Source organism: Antechinus flavipes, chromosome 1, assembly GCF_016432865.1.
Source record: "Antechinus flavipes isolate AdamAnt ecotype Samford, QLD, Australia chromosome 1, AdamAnt_v2, whole genome shotgun sequence".
Taxonomy (NCBI): Eukaryota; Metazoa; Chordata; class Mammalia; order Dasyuromorphia; family Dasyuridae; genus Antechinus; species Antechinus flavipes.
In genome coordinates this window covers 352,543,888-352,563,337 of record NC_067398.1, presented here as the reverse complement: position 1 = coordinate 352,563,337, position 19,450 = coordinate 352,543,888, and the positions used below count along the sequence as shown (strand labels likewise).

The window sequence follows — 19,450 nt, the reverse complement described above, 5'->3', positions numbered from 1 at the left end:
TTACCTTTTCCATTCTTTGTACAAGGTTTTCCAGCTCTGTGATATGGCTATGCTTTCCTTCAAATCTTTCTGTTACTTGCTTCAAACTTTCTACATGTTGTTTAAATTTCTTTTCTTTTTCAAGGTTGCTTACCTGTGGTTGGAAAACATAGTTGTAAGGGTATTCATTTCTGTATACAAACTATCAGATTTATTCATGCAATGTTTCAGCTAAATAAAAGAGAAGAATGGGATTGCAAAAACATGTAACAGTTTTCAAAATCAATGTTTCCTTTGACATTATTGAGAAATACAATTTCTTTCAAGAATGGATAAAAGAGAGGACTGGATTCTGGGAAGATGGTGGGGTAGGTCAAAAAAAATTTCAGCTCTTCAAATTTCCTCCAAAAAAAAAAAAAAAAAAGAAAAGAAAAACAAGAATATACTACCATTTCAGAGCAGCAGAAATAAATAAAGGTAAAGCAATTGTCCTCCTAAGACAATTTGAGAAGATTCCAGGAAAGACCTGAACTCCAGTGGGGGAGATTTGGTTTGAATAAAATATAAGTCCAGGCTGACTTTGCAGAACCAACAAACAACAAGCCTTGGGGGCAGCTAGATTGAAGGCAGCCTCAATTTTAGGAATTTTCATCTCACAGACAGTGTTAGGGTCTGAAGGCTGAGCAGGAAAAGAATGAAGTATTTTCCACTGTTGTGCGATGTCAAACACAATTATGCTGACCAGATGCATCTTGATTCATGGCTGTGGGGAGAAGGAGCTGACTCATGCCTAGTGAATGAAGTAGCAAGGGGAAGGGACCTTGTTTGGCTGTGGGCACTTGAAGGAGAACAGAGTCCCTAGTTTCAGTTTCAGGAAAGAGAAAAAATCATTTGTGAGACAATGTGGTTGATGGCCCTATCTATGACTTAGGTATAGAGAGGAGAGCCCAAAGTTGGGCTCCAAGACAGACCTCAGAAAACAGTACTAGGAAAGATCTTGAGGCATCATTCCCCTGCCTCAGGAATGCAACTTTATTACAATAATCGCTATTAATAAATAAGTAATTTTTTTAAATGAGTAAGCAAAAGAGAAAAAAGCCAATCATAAATAGATACTATGGGGATAGAGAAGATCTGGGTTCATATTTGGAGGAAGATAATGGAACTAAAAAAGCCACTTCTTTTTCAGTGAGAAACATCAAATTGTCCCCTATACAAAAAGAGTCCTTGGAAGAACTTAAAAATAATTTAAAAAATCAAATGGAAATACTTGCTTTATTCCATAAATGTTTTAATGTAAAAAAAAATAAAGGAAAAATTAATATCAAAAATAAGAAAATATTTTTTAAAATAATGATGAAGCTATGAGAGATCTTGGAGATCATGCAGGCCACATTATTAAATTTATAGATGAGGTAACCAAAATGGAATGATTTCCTTAAATCACTAGTTTATTAGAAAACTGAGACTAGCACCTGGGACTTCTAACTTCTAGTTTTACTATGCCATACCTATCCTGAAATAACTCCTCCACTCTCCTGTAATTTTGCCTGAAATTTCTAGCTTTACTTTTATTTACCAATATCCTTGCTTTCACTGGCTAACCCTTTTTCTAAGGCACCTGGTTAAGTGCCTGTTGTCAGCTATCAGGCTCTTAGAAAGCACAATACAGACACCCAATGAAGCATGACAATACCAGGAAATTGGACAGAGAGATACTTAATGCAAAATTTGCTGGTTTGATAATTGTATCCAAGTCATCTCTGATCATACTACTGCAAAAGTATCATATTACAGATCTAAAGTTGGAAGAGATACCTAGGGACCAGAGGTTATCTGGTTCCATCCCCTAAAAGTCACAGACAGAATTTGAACCTTCTGATTTCAGAGCCAGGGCTCTTTCCACAGTACCATATTGCCTGTGGGTTCTGTAGTAGCTTAGGAGAGTGCATAGACAACAGGCTTATTTGGGCAAAGGGTTAGGGGCAGAATATAGACAGCAATATGCACACACAAATGTCCATTCTGCTGAAGACCTTCCTCACTCCCAGTCTGCCATAGGTTGATTCTTCAGCTACTTAGAAATTGGTAACTTTGGCTATTAACTTTTACACTCAATTTTCCAAGAAAGAAATTGGATTAGATGGATTAAGAAAACTGGCTTTTGATTAGAGAAAAGATTTTATACCTGTAGTAACTTTTTATCATCTTCATGCTTTTTTCTAAGTTCTTCAGACTGTTTCTGATAGCTCTCAAATAATTTCTGGGCAACATTTCTCAATGCTGCAGCGCCTGCTTCTCTTGAGGCTTCCAACTTGAAAGAAAAAAAAAGATTATCGTATGATATTTATATTTGTAAAGTATTGAACTAGAAACATTTGGGAGGCAACTCAAATGAAGAGGCAGGAGCCATGATATTTGGAATGTAAGAGAAATAAACATAGCACATACTGGAAAAAAAAAACTAATTTCAAATGATTAACTTCTTACTTAATAAAATCAATAATGTAGCCAGACTGTTATTAGGCACAGGACAAACATAAAACTTCTAATACTTTTGTTTACAAAATAATTCCCCTTAAAGGAGGTCAGAGCACTCTATAAGTATACATGCTTTATATACATTTCCTATCCAAAATCCACATGGTCTTACCTCATCATTTTATGTCCAAAGGGGTTAGATGGTCTTTATGTAGCAAATATTTGAGGCAAGGAACCAAAATTTCAATTAATTTAGCAATCTGTCACTATGACTGTCATAAGCAGACCTCTGATACTGGTCACTACTTAGTACCACTAAAATCTCCTTACCAAAAAGCCTTCCTTCTACCAAAATCTCATACACCCATAGTCATGAAAAGTGTAGGGAACATAATGAAAAAGATACAAGATAATGACCCTGTATAAGACTCAATTGATTAAATCATGGTGACGAGTTCAAAGAAGAGATTGGCCAGCTGAACTGCTTTTCAAAGTCAGACTGTATTCCTAATCTCCATTTTGCTAAGCAATTAGAAAGAAAAAGAACATGGATAATGATGAAAATGATAACTAATAGTGCTTGCTATATATCAGACACTGTGCTAATAAAGCACTTTACAATAATTACCTGATTTTTACCTATATAACAACCCAGGGAGATCAGTGCTATTATTATCCTCATTTACTGATGAGGAAATTGAGGCAAATAAAACTTTTTTTGTGATCCTTTCACAGGATCACAGGTTTTGAAATCATCAATCATGAATCTCTAATTACTTCAAGGAAGAGAAAACTCTTAAAGCTATACTGGGTCAGCATAATCATAAATAGCATGTTACTTTAAATCAATCCAGAGTGTGCTCACAGGACAATAGATTTAGAGATGGAAGGGAATGCAAAGGTCATCTAACTCTATTTGTTTATCTTATTAGGGGACAAAAATAAAGCCCAGAGTGACTAAGTAATTTGCTCAAGTCATACAAGCCGTATCAGAAGGAGAATTTGAACCCAGTTTTTCTCACTGCAAAGCCAGTGATTTTTTTCAACTGTCCAAATGGGATGGGTACTTGGCACAATGTACTTGGGATTATGCTCTGGGACCCTCTGGGAATGGATGAAACCCCACCCTGAATTTGCAATGTTATCCATCTTCTTCTGTGGAACTGGTAGCAATGCCAGAGACAAAAACAAAGTTAATACACCTAAACATAAGCAGAGCAACTTTTATCTTTCTCTTGAACATTCACTCAATGGGACCTTGACCTTCCTAAATTTCCAGTTTATGACTGGTGTGCCTAGAACACACCCAAAACCTTGATGGTTCACACATTTCTTGTGATTTCTATGTCTCTATGTAATAAAGGCAGACGGAGGGATGGAAGGAGTCTCCCACCACTATATACATGCATATATATACACACACATGTTCCAAAATCCTATCCAAACTGACCATGGGATTTTAAAGGTGGGAGAAAATGTGGAGGTCATTTAATTAATACTTCAAGTAAGGAGGAAGGATAAGGAAAAATGCATAATTAATGCCCTTGACTCATCTGTATTTTTCAAAAGTACATTTTCAAAAATACTGAAGCAACACTTCTAGGAATTTAAACATTTTATTGACTTAACATAACCACCACACCTTGATTTTCAGTACTTCATTTTCTTTGTTCATTTCTAGGAGCTGTAGGTCTTTGCATTTCATTTTCTCCATAATCAGATCAAAACTGGAGCAAGAGGTATCCACCTGGGAAACAGGCCCATCCTCAGCATTGTGATTGTAGAGCTGTAATGAAGAAATACAAAAGATATTGATCTTATTTTTTGTTTAAATTCAAAACCATTGAAAACATGAGCCATTCAACTGAGTTTCATGATCTATCAGAACATATAAAATAGAACTTCTGATTCACAAATAGGGCTAACTCCAATATATAGGCATAGCAAGTTCTAGCTCATGTCTCTCATAACTGGATTTTCCATAGGCTTGGAAAAGACCTGAAACAAGATGATGAAGTTCTGTTCTAGAATTTCTGATAACATGATGTTAATAAACATGAAAATAAAGTCTCTACTGCATTGGGCATCAAATCATTAAAGTATTTAATTATTAATGATTCATCTTTGTTTAACCATGACTGTTGAGTTTGTTAATTTTAGTGGTTTCATTGGTGTAGGGTATACTGGGTGAGTAATCCTACCTTTCAATGACTGTTTTAGTTTTAAAGTCCCAAAGAATTGTCCTGGAGGATTCAGAGGTTCAGTGTGGGTCAAAGCTGGAATCTGAATCCAATGGCTCTTTACCCATGATAATAGACTACCTGATAAGTCATGTAACAGGGTATATTTGCACTGTACTTTGAATCATCTTCTTCAATAAAGAAAAAGATATGTTTCTAGAATTTATCACTTGAACAACAATGTGTAGAACACTACCTGAATATATTCACCTTTGATGGCTGTTGTCCTTTTAAAATTTGCGACCTGGTAATATCTCATCCCTGATGACTTGCTAAGGCCAAAAATATCACATCTCCAATAGAACTAAAAAAGATAGTTATACTTTGTATCCTGCATGCCGGTCATCTTATGTATGCTCTATAAACAATTAAACTGGTTTCTTAATTCAACAACTTTATAGACTTAATAACATCTGTATAGAATTTTTACAAATAATAGAAGATATGTGTGTCTAAGATAAAAACAAGAAAAATCTGATTTAGCTTCATTCTTAGATTTAAGGATCCTGGGAAGAAACTGTTACTAAAATAAATAAGAATAGTATACATATTATTTTAATGCAGTCTATACTGTATTACCTGCATACCTGCATAATGCAAGTTTATTTAGAGACCAAATTCCTCCTTACTTGAAAAGTTCTCTCATTAATTAGCTGGGCTCAGCAAAGTCAAAAGTGTAGTCACACCTGTTAAATGATATTGTCCCTCTAGTTCTGCCACAGATACTTAAAAAAAGAAATTCAGTCCTTTATTTCTGCATATCCCCCTTTCCAACTTTCCCACAATGCCTAATATATTAGTCTGCACAGAAAAAGTACGTGATAAATTTTGCAAGAAAAGACATTTTCAAGGTTATCAGTATGGAAACCTTAGAAAAGGTAGCAAAAAGGTCAGAACTCAATGGAAAAATTAAGATAAAAGATCCAGAAGAGATATAAGAAAATATTTTAAAACTGATTAAATTAATTTAAGGCACTGATAAAGGTTAAATTATTTACTTATGATATATGAAAAGGTTGTTACTAAATGTAGTTTGAAAGAAAGGTGGCTGAGTTCTAAATGATGGCAGGCTTCTAAAAAATAAAATTGGGTAGGAAAAAGTAAAAAAGACTCAATTGTCACATAAAACTATGTGTGAAGAACTAATACAGAAGAAACAAGTGGAGATGGAGGATCACTGGAACTTTACTCTTATCTGGGTTGAAGAGGAAACAAAAATGTATATTTGAAGAAGTTTAAATATCTTCTGAATTTCAAGAGAGATGAGAAAATGGGGGTTAGAGTAGGAGAGGGAATTTTTAAAGGAATATATGGAATAATAATAGGAAGAGGAAGAAAATAAAGCAGGGATTTTATAGGGATTAGTAAAATAAGGAATAAGAACATAAGGGGAAACAAAAAAGTAACAGGAGTAGAGTAAAAAGAGAGGCTGAGTAAGAAAATAGTGAATAAAAATAAGATGGAGGGAAATTAACAAATAATAATTAGAATGTCATTCTCAGTTGATAAATGGTCAAAGAATATAAACAGGCAGTTTTCCAATAAAGAAATCAAAACAATTTACAATAAAATAAAAATTCACTAACATTATTGATTATAGAAATGCAGATTTAAAACAACCTTCAAATACCATTTTACACCTACCAGACTGACTAAAATGCCTGAAAAGGAAAGTGGCAAATATTAGAGAGGATATAGGAAAATTGGGACATTAATTCAATGTTGGTGGAATTTTAAAATGATTCAATGATTTTGTAAAGCAATCTGGAATTAAGCCCAATTACCTATACCCTTTGACTCTGCAATACCACTACTTGGTCTATATTTAAAGATGATTAGAGAAAAAGCAAAAGAACTTATATATTCTAAAATATTTATACCAGTTCTTTCTGTGATGGCAAAGAACTGGAAATTGTAGGGATGTCCATCAACTGGGGAATGGCTAAACATGTTGTAGTATATGATTATGATGGAATATTACTATGTTATAAGAAATGATGAGATAAGTGATTTTAGAAAAGCATGGAAAGATTTGCATGAAATAATGAAGACAAAATGAGCAGAACTAAGAGAACATTGTGTATAGTAACATCAATATTGTTTTAAAATATGACCATGAGAATGAGTTATTTTGTCTATCATAAATACCAAAATTAACTATACAGAATATATGAAGAAAGATTCTTTTTGCATCCAAAAAAAGAATTGACAAATAGAAGTATATATTGAATAATTTTACATATTACATATACCTATCTGTATCTAATGGTACCTATCTCTAGGATGGGTGGGGGGGAAGAAAAATTTACATGATAATTTTATTGTATATTTGAAAGTAATAGCAAATTGTGCATAGTAAATTTGCAATATTAGGTAAAGTCATATTTTTAAGTGTACAATGTTATGGAAATTCTTATTTTATTCCATAAATTCAAAATATTTTTGAAAAGGAAAAAAAGAAAAGCTAGAAATAATAAATTATGGAAAACTTGAAGAAAAAAAATCTCCTTCACTCTGAGAATACTCCCCATCCTAAACACACAGGGTCTCCTTTTGGACTCCACCTCTAAGAAATGGTTTCTCATTAGCTAAGGAAATCACAAAATAAAATCATAGTGACTTTAGCAATTTCGTATTTTTCTGAATACAGAAATGTATGAGGAAACTTATTAAGCCAACACCTTTGCATCTAGTTTGTGATTTGTGTTCTTATGACCGCCTTCATCCTTAAATATCTGATATCGGATCTTCTCTAGTGTGGTTCGAATCTGCAGAGAGAAAAAAAGAAATGATTTTTGTTGTTAAAGTAGGTTTTTAGTAGTCTCCTTTCTCTAACTAGACTTAGCACTAAAAATTATATTAAAAGATCATCTATTCAATGGTTTTCAAATTTTTTGATCTTAGGATTCCTTTACATTCAAAAATTATTGAGGACCTCAAATATCTATCTGTATTTATCATCTTAAAAACAAAAATTCATAAATTTAAAATATTTTATTCATTTAAAATAACAATGATAAATTCATTACACATTAATACAGCATTTTAATTTTTTTAAAACTACATTATCCAAAACAAAAAAATAAATGAAAATAGTGTTACTGTTTACATATTTTTGGCTTAATAGATTATAACTGAATTTTCATATATGCTTTTGCTTTCAATCTGCTGCAATGTTTTGATTGAAGTACATAAAGAAAATTTGGTCTCATGCAAAAGAGAAGTTAGAAAAGGAAGAAGTATTTTCATAGGCAAATTTTTTAGTATAATTATAAAAATAGTTTTAACCTGGAGATGCTTTGAAAGGGTCTTAGGGATTCCAAGTGTCTCTGGCCCATAATTTGAGAACCATTGATCTAATCTGATCCACTCATTTTTATAGATGGAAAAACTAAGGGGTTAAGAGAGTTTCCTAAAGTTCTCAAAGGTAATGAAGTAACACAGTGAGGACCCAAACCCAGGTTTTCTGACTTCAAATTCCATACTCTTTCCAATATATCACAAGACTTCTCTTTTGTGTTGTAAGAAAAAATGAGGTAATATTTATAAAAAGTGCTTAGCTCAGTGTTTGGCACATAGTATGAATAATACTTATGAATAAATGCTTATTTCTTTTCTTCTTCGTTCTTATGCTCATAAATCAAGGTACACAATACAATCATGGCAACAAGAAATATGCAGTGATATTTAAAATTATTAAGTCCTACATAACTATCTTTTTGCAACTCTAGATATTTATCAGTAATCTAAGCAAAAAAAAAAAAAACCAAATTCTTGATTTAAGTTAAATCAGATTCAAAAACTATCATAAAGATGTTATTAAGGGAGAATTCTATAGAATAACACATCAGAAAGATTGATTCCTTTAAGAGAGAAGGAAAATTTGTTGCTGATCCAAACAATATGAAATAAACTTAAAGTGATGAATTCTCTCAGAATATACTATTCTGATGTCATATATTATTCAATTTCAAGCAAATTACAAACTAATTGATAAATCAATTTCCCCATTTGTATTCTAAAGGTAGTCAGTCCTATGCAACAGTTTGCAATTATTTTTAAAGCATCATAAAGAAGACTTCCTCTTTTAATCAATCACTCAACCAACAAACATTTATTGAATACTTACTAAGAACCATAGAAAATATATAAGTAGTATAAAATAAAATCCCTATCCAGAGTCCAAAGTCTAGTTGAGAGAATGAGATTAAATAATGGGATAATTTGTCATTAATGTTTAGTCATTTTCCAGTCATTTTTCATGCTTAACCTCTTGTGACCCTATTTGGAATTTTCTTGTCAAAGTACTAGAGTGCTTTGCCATTTCCTTCTCCAGCTTATTTCACAGATGAGGAAATTGAAGCAAACAAGATTAAGTGATTTGCCTAAGGTTACAAAATTAATACTTTCTGAGAGCAGATTAAACTCAGAAAGATGAGTCTTTTTGATTCCAGACCTGGTATTCTAACCATTATGCTACCTTGCTGACAAATTTTACACTCTTACACTATATGTTGAATGATGAGAATCTCCATACTGTGAGTATGTATGACAGCATTCCTTTCTTTCTACAGAAATCATTTAATACCAAAGAACTGAAAATTAAGAATATCTTGAAGGACCAAATGCTCCTTCATCAATTGATGCAGTATATCTGTATAAACTAGAGATCATAGAATGAAATTTTATTTCAAAATAAAATATCTACTTGCAATTATTTATATTTAAAGTATATTTTTCACAGAGAGGAGAAATTATAATAAATTAGAGTAAAATTTTTAAAAATTATTTACAAATAACAAAAATATGTTAATTGATATGCCTGGTTTTTCTTATTATAGAAATAATTTGACTATGAGAAAACAAATACTAATACATTTGGTGTCATGATAGGGAAGCTACAATAGTATCTAAGAATAAACATTTCACATTACCTTTTTCACATATTCTGTTTCTTCAATAATCTGGGCAGATGTTGATTCAAATAATGCTAGATTGCCACCTTCTGCCTGTGTCTCCTCCTGGAGTACATCCTTGGTCATTGTCAGGGTTGTCATTTTGTACAAGTGTTATTACTCTATATTTAGAGAAAATAAAATCGGGTTAGATAAAAAGGATTTCTTTCTTTGCATATAAAATATGCATCCAAATACAGCATAAAAATCTGGAAATCACTTGTGTTAATGCATGTCTAAAAATCTAGAAAACATTTCTCCAAAGTAATCCTTATTTAAAATTCAGTAATTTAAGAATATTAGAGAAGAAAAAAATATAAACCTAATCTTTCTATTTAGTATGTGATTACCAAAAACCAAAAGAAAAAGAAGTAAAATGTAGAAATGAACTATTACTGAACAGTTCAATTTGAATATACAATGAACAAAGAAAATGCTCATATTTACCAGTCTGAAATTAAAAATAGACAGCCCTGGACATAGTCAAAGACCTGATTTTTTTTTTTAATTTAGGAAGTCACCATTTTATTGTAAATATCCTACATATTAAGGCATGCCTTCTCTTTGTTCTTTGAGTATTTTAATAATACTATATGAGCATCTGCTTTTAGCAAAAGGAGAGCAGAAAAGAGAGGTCCAGTATCTTAATGTGGAATATATTTTAGGCCAGAAAGAACTTCAAAATTTTAGGAATACACAGTTAGTCAATGAATCAGTCAACAAATATCTATTAAGGACTTATTATATGCCATGCCCTGCATTAAATCCTAAAAATACAAAGAAGGAAAATAACATGGCCCCAATCTCATGGAGCAAATATTCTAAAGATAAAGACAATGCCCAAGTAATTATGCATATTTATGTAAATAGAAGATAAGTTGATGGAAGAAGGCAAAAAACAGTATAGTAATTAATTCCTCAGAACTATATGCTTAGCTCTGGCCATAAGAGTTGAGAAAGAGATTAAAGGAATAAGAATAGGCAATAAGGAAACCAAATTCTCACTCTTTGCTGATGATATGATAGTATACTTAGAGAACCCCAGAGACTCTAGTAAAAAGTTATTAGAACTATATGCTTATTCTAGAGAAGTCAAGGGATAAGAAAATGGAGGAAAGTTCTACCAACCAATCTATTTTTAATTTTATATTGACAATTTCTCCACTTTTGCCTTTATTTCACTTCATCTTTGCTCTTTCTTTTCCCTTTTTCAGTATTTTATATTATAAATCTGGAGTTCTTAATACTTAGCTGAAAGATACTGTGTAAACTGGTAAAGATAAAAGATGCTATTTCTTTATTATTCAAAATTATTCTTCATAATATGGTCATATACTCTAAAAAAAATCCAAGACTGGAAATTCTGAGAATCATATAAATTCATTATATCACAAAGTCAAAATGTAAAATCCTTACTAAAGTCTTTTGTCCATAAGTCAGAAACAGCAAAGAATTTCTATCCTTTGGCTGTTGAAACTACTTAGATCATCAAAGAAGATAAACATCTTAAAAATAGGAGATAACTTCATTTGTTACCCAATTCCAACATCTCCTACCCAAGATCATCAAATGAAATAATTTGTTTGAAGATCTACAGATAGTTATAAAGGAGTAACCATCACTACTGTTTTTGGCCTAGGCTATTTTACGGTATCCATGATCTATTGTTCCTTTAAAAAAAAAAAAACACAACCAAAAATGAGGGACCTATGTGCCAGTAGATACTAAAGAACTGTCATGTGGCATGATACTCTTTGGGAAAATACAGTTTGGGTTTTCATTTCATCCTGAATTAAATCACCCACATAAGTGTTCTAAGTTAGCACTAGTAGCACTTTACTACAAGTAATAAAGTAGTTGTATTTTCTTAAATTAGTTAGGAATAGCAGAGTTGCCATCTTGTCTACAAGTGACTTCTCATTATTAGGGGCATTTGACTTCTGTTATGGAATATTCAAAACAGTTTTAAGAATAAATTAGCTTAAAAAAGGAAATCTGTAAAGAAAGAAAATCTCCAAATCTATGATAACATGGATGGTAACATTCATATTTTACTGTCAAACCTATTCAGAGAGCACCAACTCTTTTTAATTTTTGCAACAAAGAGAAAGAAGAGAAGGTCCTGATTTATAGGCATAGTTGCCACTCACTCCCAACCAAGTATCAGGGAGAATATTCCAAAAGAAACATTCCTTTTTAGACCCCATTAAAACACATTTTCCTTAAAATTGGCACTGTCAGGAAAAATCCAACACATGTGGTCATCATAATCTAAGACCTTCATAATTGAGGAAGGATACGCCATACAAGATACACATACAGTGCTATTTTAGAGTCTTAGATTTGGAACGTGCTACAGAAATTAAAGATAAGCCCATTGCCATCTAATCTAAGTAAATGATGATCCCTAAAAGAACAGAGCCTCTGATGAGAGTCAGCCTAGCAGAGTCAAGCCAGTGCTGAGTTTTGAATCAGAAATATATATGTGAAACTCCTGTCTCAGATGATGTTCCAGCTGTGTAACCGTGACAAGTCATTTAGCTTGTCTGTGCCTCAGATTCTGCATCTGTAAAATGAGGATCCCCGCAATTATTAAGTTCATTGTGTTTCATATAGTTGTAAAAATTTCTAGCTATAGCATTAAGAAAAGAGAAATAAATTAAAATATAAGGATAATTGAATAGATTAACTTTCCATTCACAGATATAATTGTTTTCTTTTAAAAATCCTAGAGAATCAACAAAGATATAAACTGAAACAAATAATAGTTTAAGCAAAGTTGAAGATACAAAATTAATAAACAAAAGTTAACAGCATTTCCACTTAATTATCTAATAAGAACAAAATCCAATAAAAATAGCAATATTAAAAAGGCAAATTTCATTCAAAATAACTACAAAATGCATAAAGTATTTGGGAACCAATCAACTTAAGTATACAAAATACTTGTCTAAATTATATTATACAATGTTCTTTAACGAACAATTTAAATAGCTAGAGAAATATTCAGTGCTCATAGTTGTCCCATGAAAATATAATAAAAAGGATATTACTCAAGTTGACTTAAAGTTTTAATGCTATGCCAAACTAAATATCAAAAAGATACTTTTATGTTTGGATTCAATAAAATAATAATAAATTTCATTTGGAGAAACAAATGATCTAGAAAATCAAGGGAAATCATGAAAAAGTTAGAAGGGAAGGGGTTATAGCATTTCCAGATTTTAAACTGTCATAAAACAGCAGTCATCAAAACTATTTGGCATTGGTGAAAAAACAGAAAAAGCAGATCAATAGGACAGGCTAGATACACAGAGTCATAAATCAAAAACCCAATGTTTGATCATTGAAAAATACAAATTACTTTGGAAAGCATTCCCTATTAAATAAAACTGGGAAGAAAAATACAAAGCAGCCTGAGAGAAATTAGGGTTAGAGCAACATTTAACACCATATTCCACAACAAAGTTGAAATGGATACGTGTCCTTAATATTAAAGATCATATAACCAAAAACTTGAAAGGAACAGTCTCTCTTTTGCAGCTATAGATAAAAGATGTTTTCTTAATTAAACAAGACATTGAGGCAATCACAGAAAATTAATTTAATTAGTGGGCATGAAATTGAAGAGCTTTTTCACAAATAAAATTAAGGCATCTAGGATAAGATGGGAAGTGGTCAAATGAGAAACATATCTTTGTATCAAAATCTCTAATTAAAGGTTTTATATAAAATAAATATAAAAAACTAAAAAATATGACATATATGTGTATGTGTAACATGTAACTATATATGAATACTAAAGATAAAAAGTCATTCCCAATAGATAACTGATCAAATGATATCAATAAAGAAGTTTTAAAATAATTGGTACTAAAAAACATGAAAGAATGCTCCAAATTATTAACAAGATAATCAAAATCAAAATCTGAAATTTCTGGGAGCAAAGTTAAAATTTGTAAATAAAACAAAAGATACGAATAACCAATTGTGAAAGGTAGACATATTAATGCATTGTTGGTAGATTTGTGAATCAGTGCAACTATTTTGAAATGGAATAAAATTACTAAAATGCCCATATCTTTTGATCCAGACATCCCACTAATAGGTTTTATTCCAAGGAGATCATTGATAAGAATAGTCTTAAAAACAACAACAAAAGAGTTCTCACATACAGCAAAACACCAAAAATATTTATAGCCTATGAATTAGCAATTAGCTAAACAAAGTACATCAATGAAAAATAATATTACTGTGTTGTTAAAAAAAAAGGACAAAAATAATGAAATAAGAGAATCATGTAAAGATTTATAATATCTGATGCAGAATGAAGTAAACAAAGTCAGAAAAACAAAATGCACAATGATGATAACACAATATAAATGAAAAAAAAATCACAAAACAATCAAAAGTCAATGTTCTAAAATTTAAAAGAACAAACATGATCCTAAACAAGGGAAGACATCCTTTACCCTACTCTTTATATAGTTGGGAGGTTCATAGTTGTGTAACATACCATATATGGTAATTTTTATTTTATGTATTATTTTTTCCTGATTTTTCCTTTTCTACTTCTTTAAAACATAATAATTTTTAATAGAGACAATGACTCTCTGAGAAGTGGAAGGACTAAGATTATTGGGAGAAATTCTAGAGATGTAAGAAGCAAAATATATGAAAATAAATAAAATTTGATACTGAAAATAAATTACAGGTAATTTAATAAAATTTGAGTATACATGAAAAGTAACAGTGCAATTAACATAAATACAAGTGTTTAAATAGACGTTTACATATTTAAGTAGACTTTTTATATTACCTTATACTGTAAAATACTATTCACTGTGGGATTCTGGTGAAGTTTTCTTATGTAAATTTATCAATCTTAGCTAATAAAATGGTTGATTAATTTACCACTCTCAATATGTAAACGGTTTTCCACATAGAATTTTCCACAAAGAAATAATTGTGGCCCAAGAGACATAATCCAATTTTAGTTATATAATATGTTAAAGGATAGATTCAATTTATCTTTATCTCCAGTTTTCTAATGGTTTTAACATAAAATAAAAAACTTACCATTTTAATTAATTGAGGCTCTTGGAGTCAAAGGCCAAACTTAGAAATCTTTTTGTCATGATCTATGGGGAAAAAATTCCTTTCTGCCCAAGTACATTGGGGGATGGAGGGGTGGGGATGAGGTGAGGGAATGGATCCTGATGTGTCTTAAGATAGGCATTTTATGTATAGCCTGTTTTTGTCACACAATAGGAAAGGGTAAAGAATGAATCAGCCTTAGAAATTAAAGGTCAATAATAAATAAGAAATCACTAAGGAATTTTTTAAACATTTTAAATATTTTAATTGATATATTATTTTTCCATTGTCTCTCTCATTCATAATAGACCTTATAACAAAAGAGACAGAATGAGAATGAACAAGTTCAGAAAAACTAATACAATAAAAATATTTGACAGTATCTGAAGTTTTCTATGCCCATAATTTTCCTCCTCCTTCTCCTCCTCCTCCCACTTCTTCAAAGAAGTACTTTTAATTTTACAGTATGAAATTTTCATTATTTGGTGGCAGCTATTTTTTCCATCTAGTCTACTATAGCTATTAGTCACTATATATATTATACATATATTCGTGTAAATGAGCTTATTTTTGGCAGCCAAAATATGTCACTCTGGATGATAAAGATGGATAAGGAGGACTTTCCCCTTCATAATAGAAATGGTCAGTTATATCTTTCTAAACACATCTGTCTTCACCCACGGGGTTTGGTTCTGGACAAAATCTTCCCTTTGGCCACTTGTCCATCCTTTCTGTGTATAGTAAAAAAAAAAAGTCCCAATTCAGTTAAAACCTTGCCTTTTGGAAAGTTTACACAAATGTGTAAATTAGAAACTTATAATAATATTCTAACTAATAATATAACATAATATGTTCTAGTTAATTGTAACAATAATACTATTACATATTCCACTGGAATGAGAGGTAGATTTGGCTTGGTGCAAAACTAGACTCCCCATCTAAGCAAAGTGGTTACCACTAGAAAGAAATTTGCTGTTTGTTGCTGCTCAGATTCCTCCCTTGAAGAAAGACAATTTCAATGTAACAGGCTCAACCCATTTTTAACCTTGAAATATTCTGTATTTTCCCAGACTTAAAAAAAGTCTATAAGTAAAAAGCTCCTTGGTGAGGGTTTAAATTACATCATCTGCCAGTAAAAGAATCTGAATCTATCTAAATTTCTCACTATATTCTTTTTAACTTTGGCCTCCTTGGGCTTTATGCCTAGTAGTTGAAACTCTGGGTCCAAGGGTATTTATTTATTCTTTTTGTTCTCATAATTCTAAATTGTCTTTCAAAATGGGTAGAGTTATTGACAATTTCATCCACCGTACTAGTATGCCTTTATTTCTGAAGTTTTTTCTAACACTCTATATTTATTTCTATTTGGGTTATTATTTTTTAATTTCCTTTCTTAGTAATACAAATTTGACAAATATCAATAAGAATGACTAGTTCCTTACACAAAAGGTAGAGAATAAGAGAATGTACATGACAGTGATTCTCTATTATGTAGATAACTTTTCCAAAAACAGTAAATAATACATTTCACAATATTTTCAGCATTGCCCTTGCTGTCTCCCCTGAATTCTTTTAACTATCTCATTGATGCTCCTTTCATTCTTTTCTTTTTCGTTTTGATATCACTACTCCCCAACAAATCCCTTTCATAGCTTTCTCCTTCTATATGCCCTGCCTCCCACAAATAAATGCTTTCCTTTGTAACAAATTAACTATATTAAAAGCAACAGATTCAGATATCGGACATGTCTGAAGACATGTGTCTCATCCTATCTCTGTAGTCCATCATCTGATTTTCTTTCAGAGATGAAAATTATTGTTTATAAGCCATCTTCCATAAACAAGCCATTATTTAATTTATTAATTATTTGATCTATTAATCCTAATTCTTCAGTCATCTATGGTTCTTTTCTTATTCCATGCTGTAGTCATTTATAAGTGGTTCTGCTCACTTCACTATCAGTTCAAGTGAATTCTCCCATACACATTCCTTTTGGCATTTTGTATGCCAAAACTTATAATAGATATATAGATATAGACATATATATAGATATAGATATAGCGATATATAATAGATAATATAATAGACTTATTAGTATTACCATCTATACCATAATTTGTTCAACCATTCACCAATTCATGAGTATCCCCTGTCTTCCCAATCTTTGCTATAACAAAACACAATGCTCTATTTTTTTTTCTTCTCTCTTTCTTTGATCTCTTTAGGGGTATATTCCTATAGTAGTTGTATCCCTGGCTCAAAGGATATATACAGTTTAGTGATTTTTGAGGTACAATTCCACATTACTTTCCAGAATAACCAATTCACAACTTCAACAACAGTATACTGGTGTGTATAACTGGTACATTTTTGACAATGAAAGTACATACATGATAAATAATAATACTTAACATTCACCTGATATTTTACTTTCTGAAATACTGCACATGTACCATTTCATTTGACTCTCATACTAAGCGTAGGAAATAGGTGCTATTATTATCCCCATTTTATAGATGAAGAAACTAAGACTGAAAGTGGTTATGTGATTTCTCAAGGGTCACATAACTCAGAAGTTTCTGCAAGATTTGAACCCAGATGTTCCTGACTCAAGAGCCCAATACTCTTAACCATCTACCTGTACTACTACTCTACCTAAATTTTCTTTGTTTTAAAACAAATTTTTTTCTGACTAAAATCATGCAGTTAATAAAACACCTATGTAGTCAGATATGTAAAAAAGAAATTAATTCAATTTAGCAAAGAAATCTATCTAATTTTAGGAATTACATGCAAACAAGAGCTTGCTTCCTTGCACTTTTCATTTATATTCGGTTAGAAGAAATCAGGAAATTTCATTAATAAGACAAAGAGGGAGCCACATAGATTTTTAGTTCTTTCTTTTTTAGGCTTCAGAAAGGAAAAGGAATTGCTTCCTTTGCAATGCTGACCAAAAGAAATTAGCATTCATTAACCTAAAATAAAATCCCACATGAAAGAGAGAACGCATAAGTCTATGCATCTTTTCAGATGAGAGTAAGATTTTCCATTTGTTCCTGCTTGCATTGTGCTCATTTCAATAAGTCCTGGTACACTACAGAATCTCCTGGATGAGAAACATACATGCACACACAGAGCATTATTTTTGAATATTAAGAATCAGGAAAAAGCAGGTACTTAGTTTAACAGATACTACTAAGTTCTCCCTGAGAATTATTTCACATTCCAAAATGAAAGAAGTCTCTCTTAAGAGATTGTTTAAGGGAGAAGAAAGGACTAGTGATAATCACATCCTTAACTGATTATCCAAAAAGAAAAAAGAGGAAGATTACAGTCAGCCATCCTTCAAAGTGATTACCTTAAACAACTAAAAGCTAAATATTAATATTAAAAAGAAAAAAGTCACAACAAATATTTTTAATTTGCTGTTTTTAAGAAAGGATGATCTAGAGAACAGATCAAGAAGAGAAAACATAAGAATAATTGGACCTAAAAGATGTAACCAAAAAAAGAACCTTGACACAATAATGCAAGAAACAATCCAAGAAAATTGCTGAGTGATAGAACAATTTGAAAAAATGCTATCTATTTCCAGGGAGAGATCTGATAAGCTTTGTGTAAAGACTGAAGTATACTTTTCTTAGCTTCCTTATTTTTCTTTTTTGTGTGAATTTTCTCTTGAAACAACTAATATGAAAATGTTTTATGTGTTTTACATCTATAATAAATATCAATACTTGTCTTCTTGAGGGATGGGGAAGGCAGGAGAAAGAAAACAAATTTGAAGCTCATTTTTTAAAATTAACACTGAAAATTTTTTTCATATAATTGGGAAATATTTAATGAAATAAATAAAAAATACATTAGAAAAAAAGTGATTTGTCACTTCTAGCACAAAACAAGACAAGTAAAAAGCTGTATCCAGGCTCACAACTGTCTTCTAGACAAGGGTGTCCTGTGTTCTTACTTTCTTTCCTCTAGTTTAAATATAATCAAATCAGATCTTTTCTGGCAAGTGCCCTTTATACCCTACTTCTCACCTGATATTAAGAGTAGGATGTAAAAATCACACCACTAACATACCAAATTCTAAGGCCAATTTAATGATTAATATAGATGCTGTCCCTTAAAATATATATATATATATATATATCAGTTTTATATTTAGGGGGTCCCACATGTGCAAAAATGTTTGTAGTGGTTCTTTTTGTGGTGGCAAAGAATTGGAAAATAAGTAGATAGCCCATCAGTTAGGCAATGGCTAATAAGTTATGGTACATGGAAGTAATGGAACATTATTGTTCTATAAAAACAATAAGGTGATTTTAGAAAAGCCTGGAAAGATTTACATGAACTGAGGCTGAATGAAACAAGCAGAACCAGGAATACATTGTACACAACAACAGCAAGATTATGTGATAATCGGCTATGAAAGATTTGGTCCTTCTTAGAGGTTCAGTGATCCAATGCAATAGCAATAAACTTTGGATACAAAATGCCATATGCAAGCAGAGAGAGAACTATGCAAAATAATATAATATGTTCGCTTTTTAAAACTTTTTCTTCTGTTTTTATTTCTCTCATGGTTTTTCTCTTTTGTTCTGATTTTTCTCTTTCAACATGATTCATTAAAAAAAATGTGTATTTTAAAAATTAATTTACATGTATAACCAGAAAAATAAAACAATTAAAAAAAA

General features: G+C 31.2%; 1 protein-coding gene across 4 annotated transcripts in view; it reads right to left on the bottom strand.

Moving 5' to 3' along the window:
- The window catches only part of CCDC68 (coiled-coil domain containing 68), a 79,715-nt gene that overhangs the window by 43,205 nt on the left and 17,060 nt on the right, over positions 1-19,450 (bottom strand). For all 4 annotated transcript variants that reach the window (XM_051969602.1, XM_051969600.1, XM_051969599.1 and 1 more), the window contains exons 2-6: positions 9,635-9,777; positions 7,382-7,468; positions 4,103-4,246; positions 2,168-2,293; positions 5-133 (exon numbers count right to left, since the gene is read on the bottom strand). In XM_051969602.1, the coding sequence (XP_051825562.1) occupies positions 5-133; positions 2,168-2,293; positions 4,103-4,246; positions 7,382-7,468; positions 9,635-9,757 (609 nt within the window). In that variant the 5' untranslated portion in view covers positions 9,758-9,777. The remainder of the gene's footprint in view (positions 1-4; positions 134-2,167; positions 2,294-4,102; positions 4,247-7,381; positions 7,469-9,634; positions 9,778-19,450) is intronic.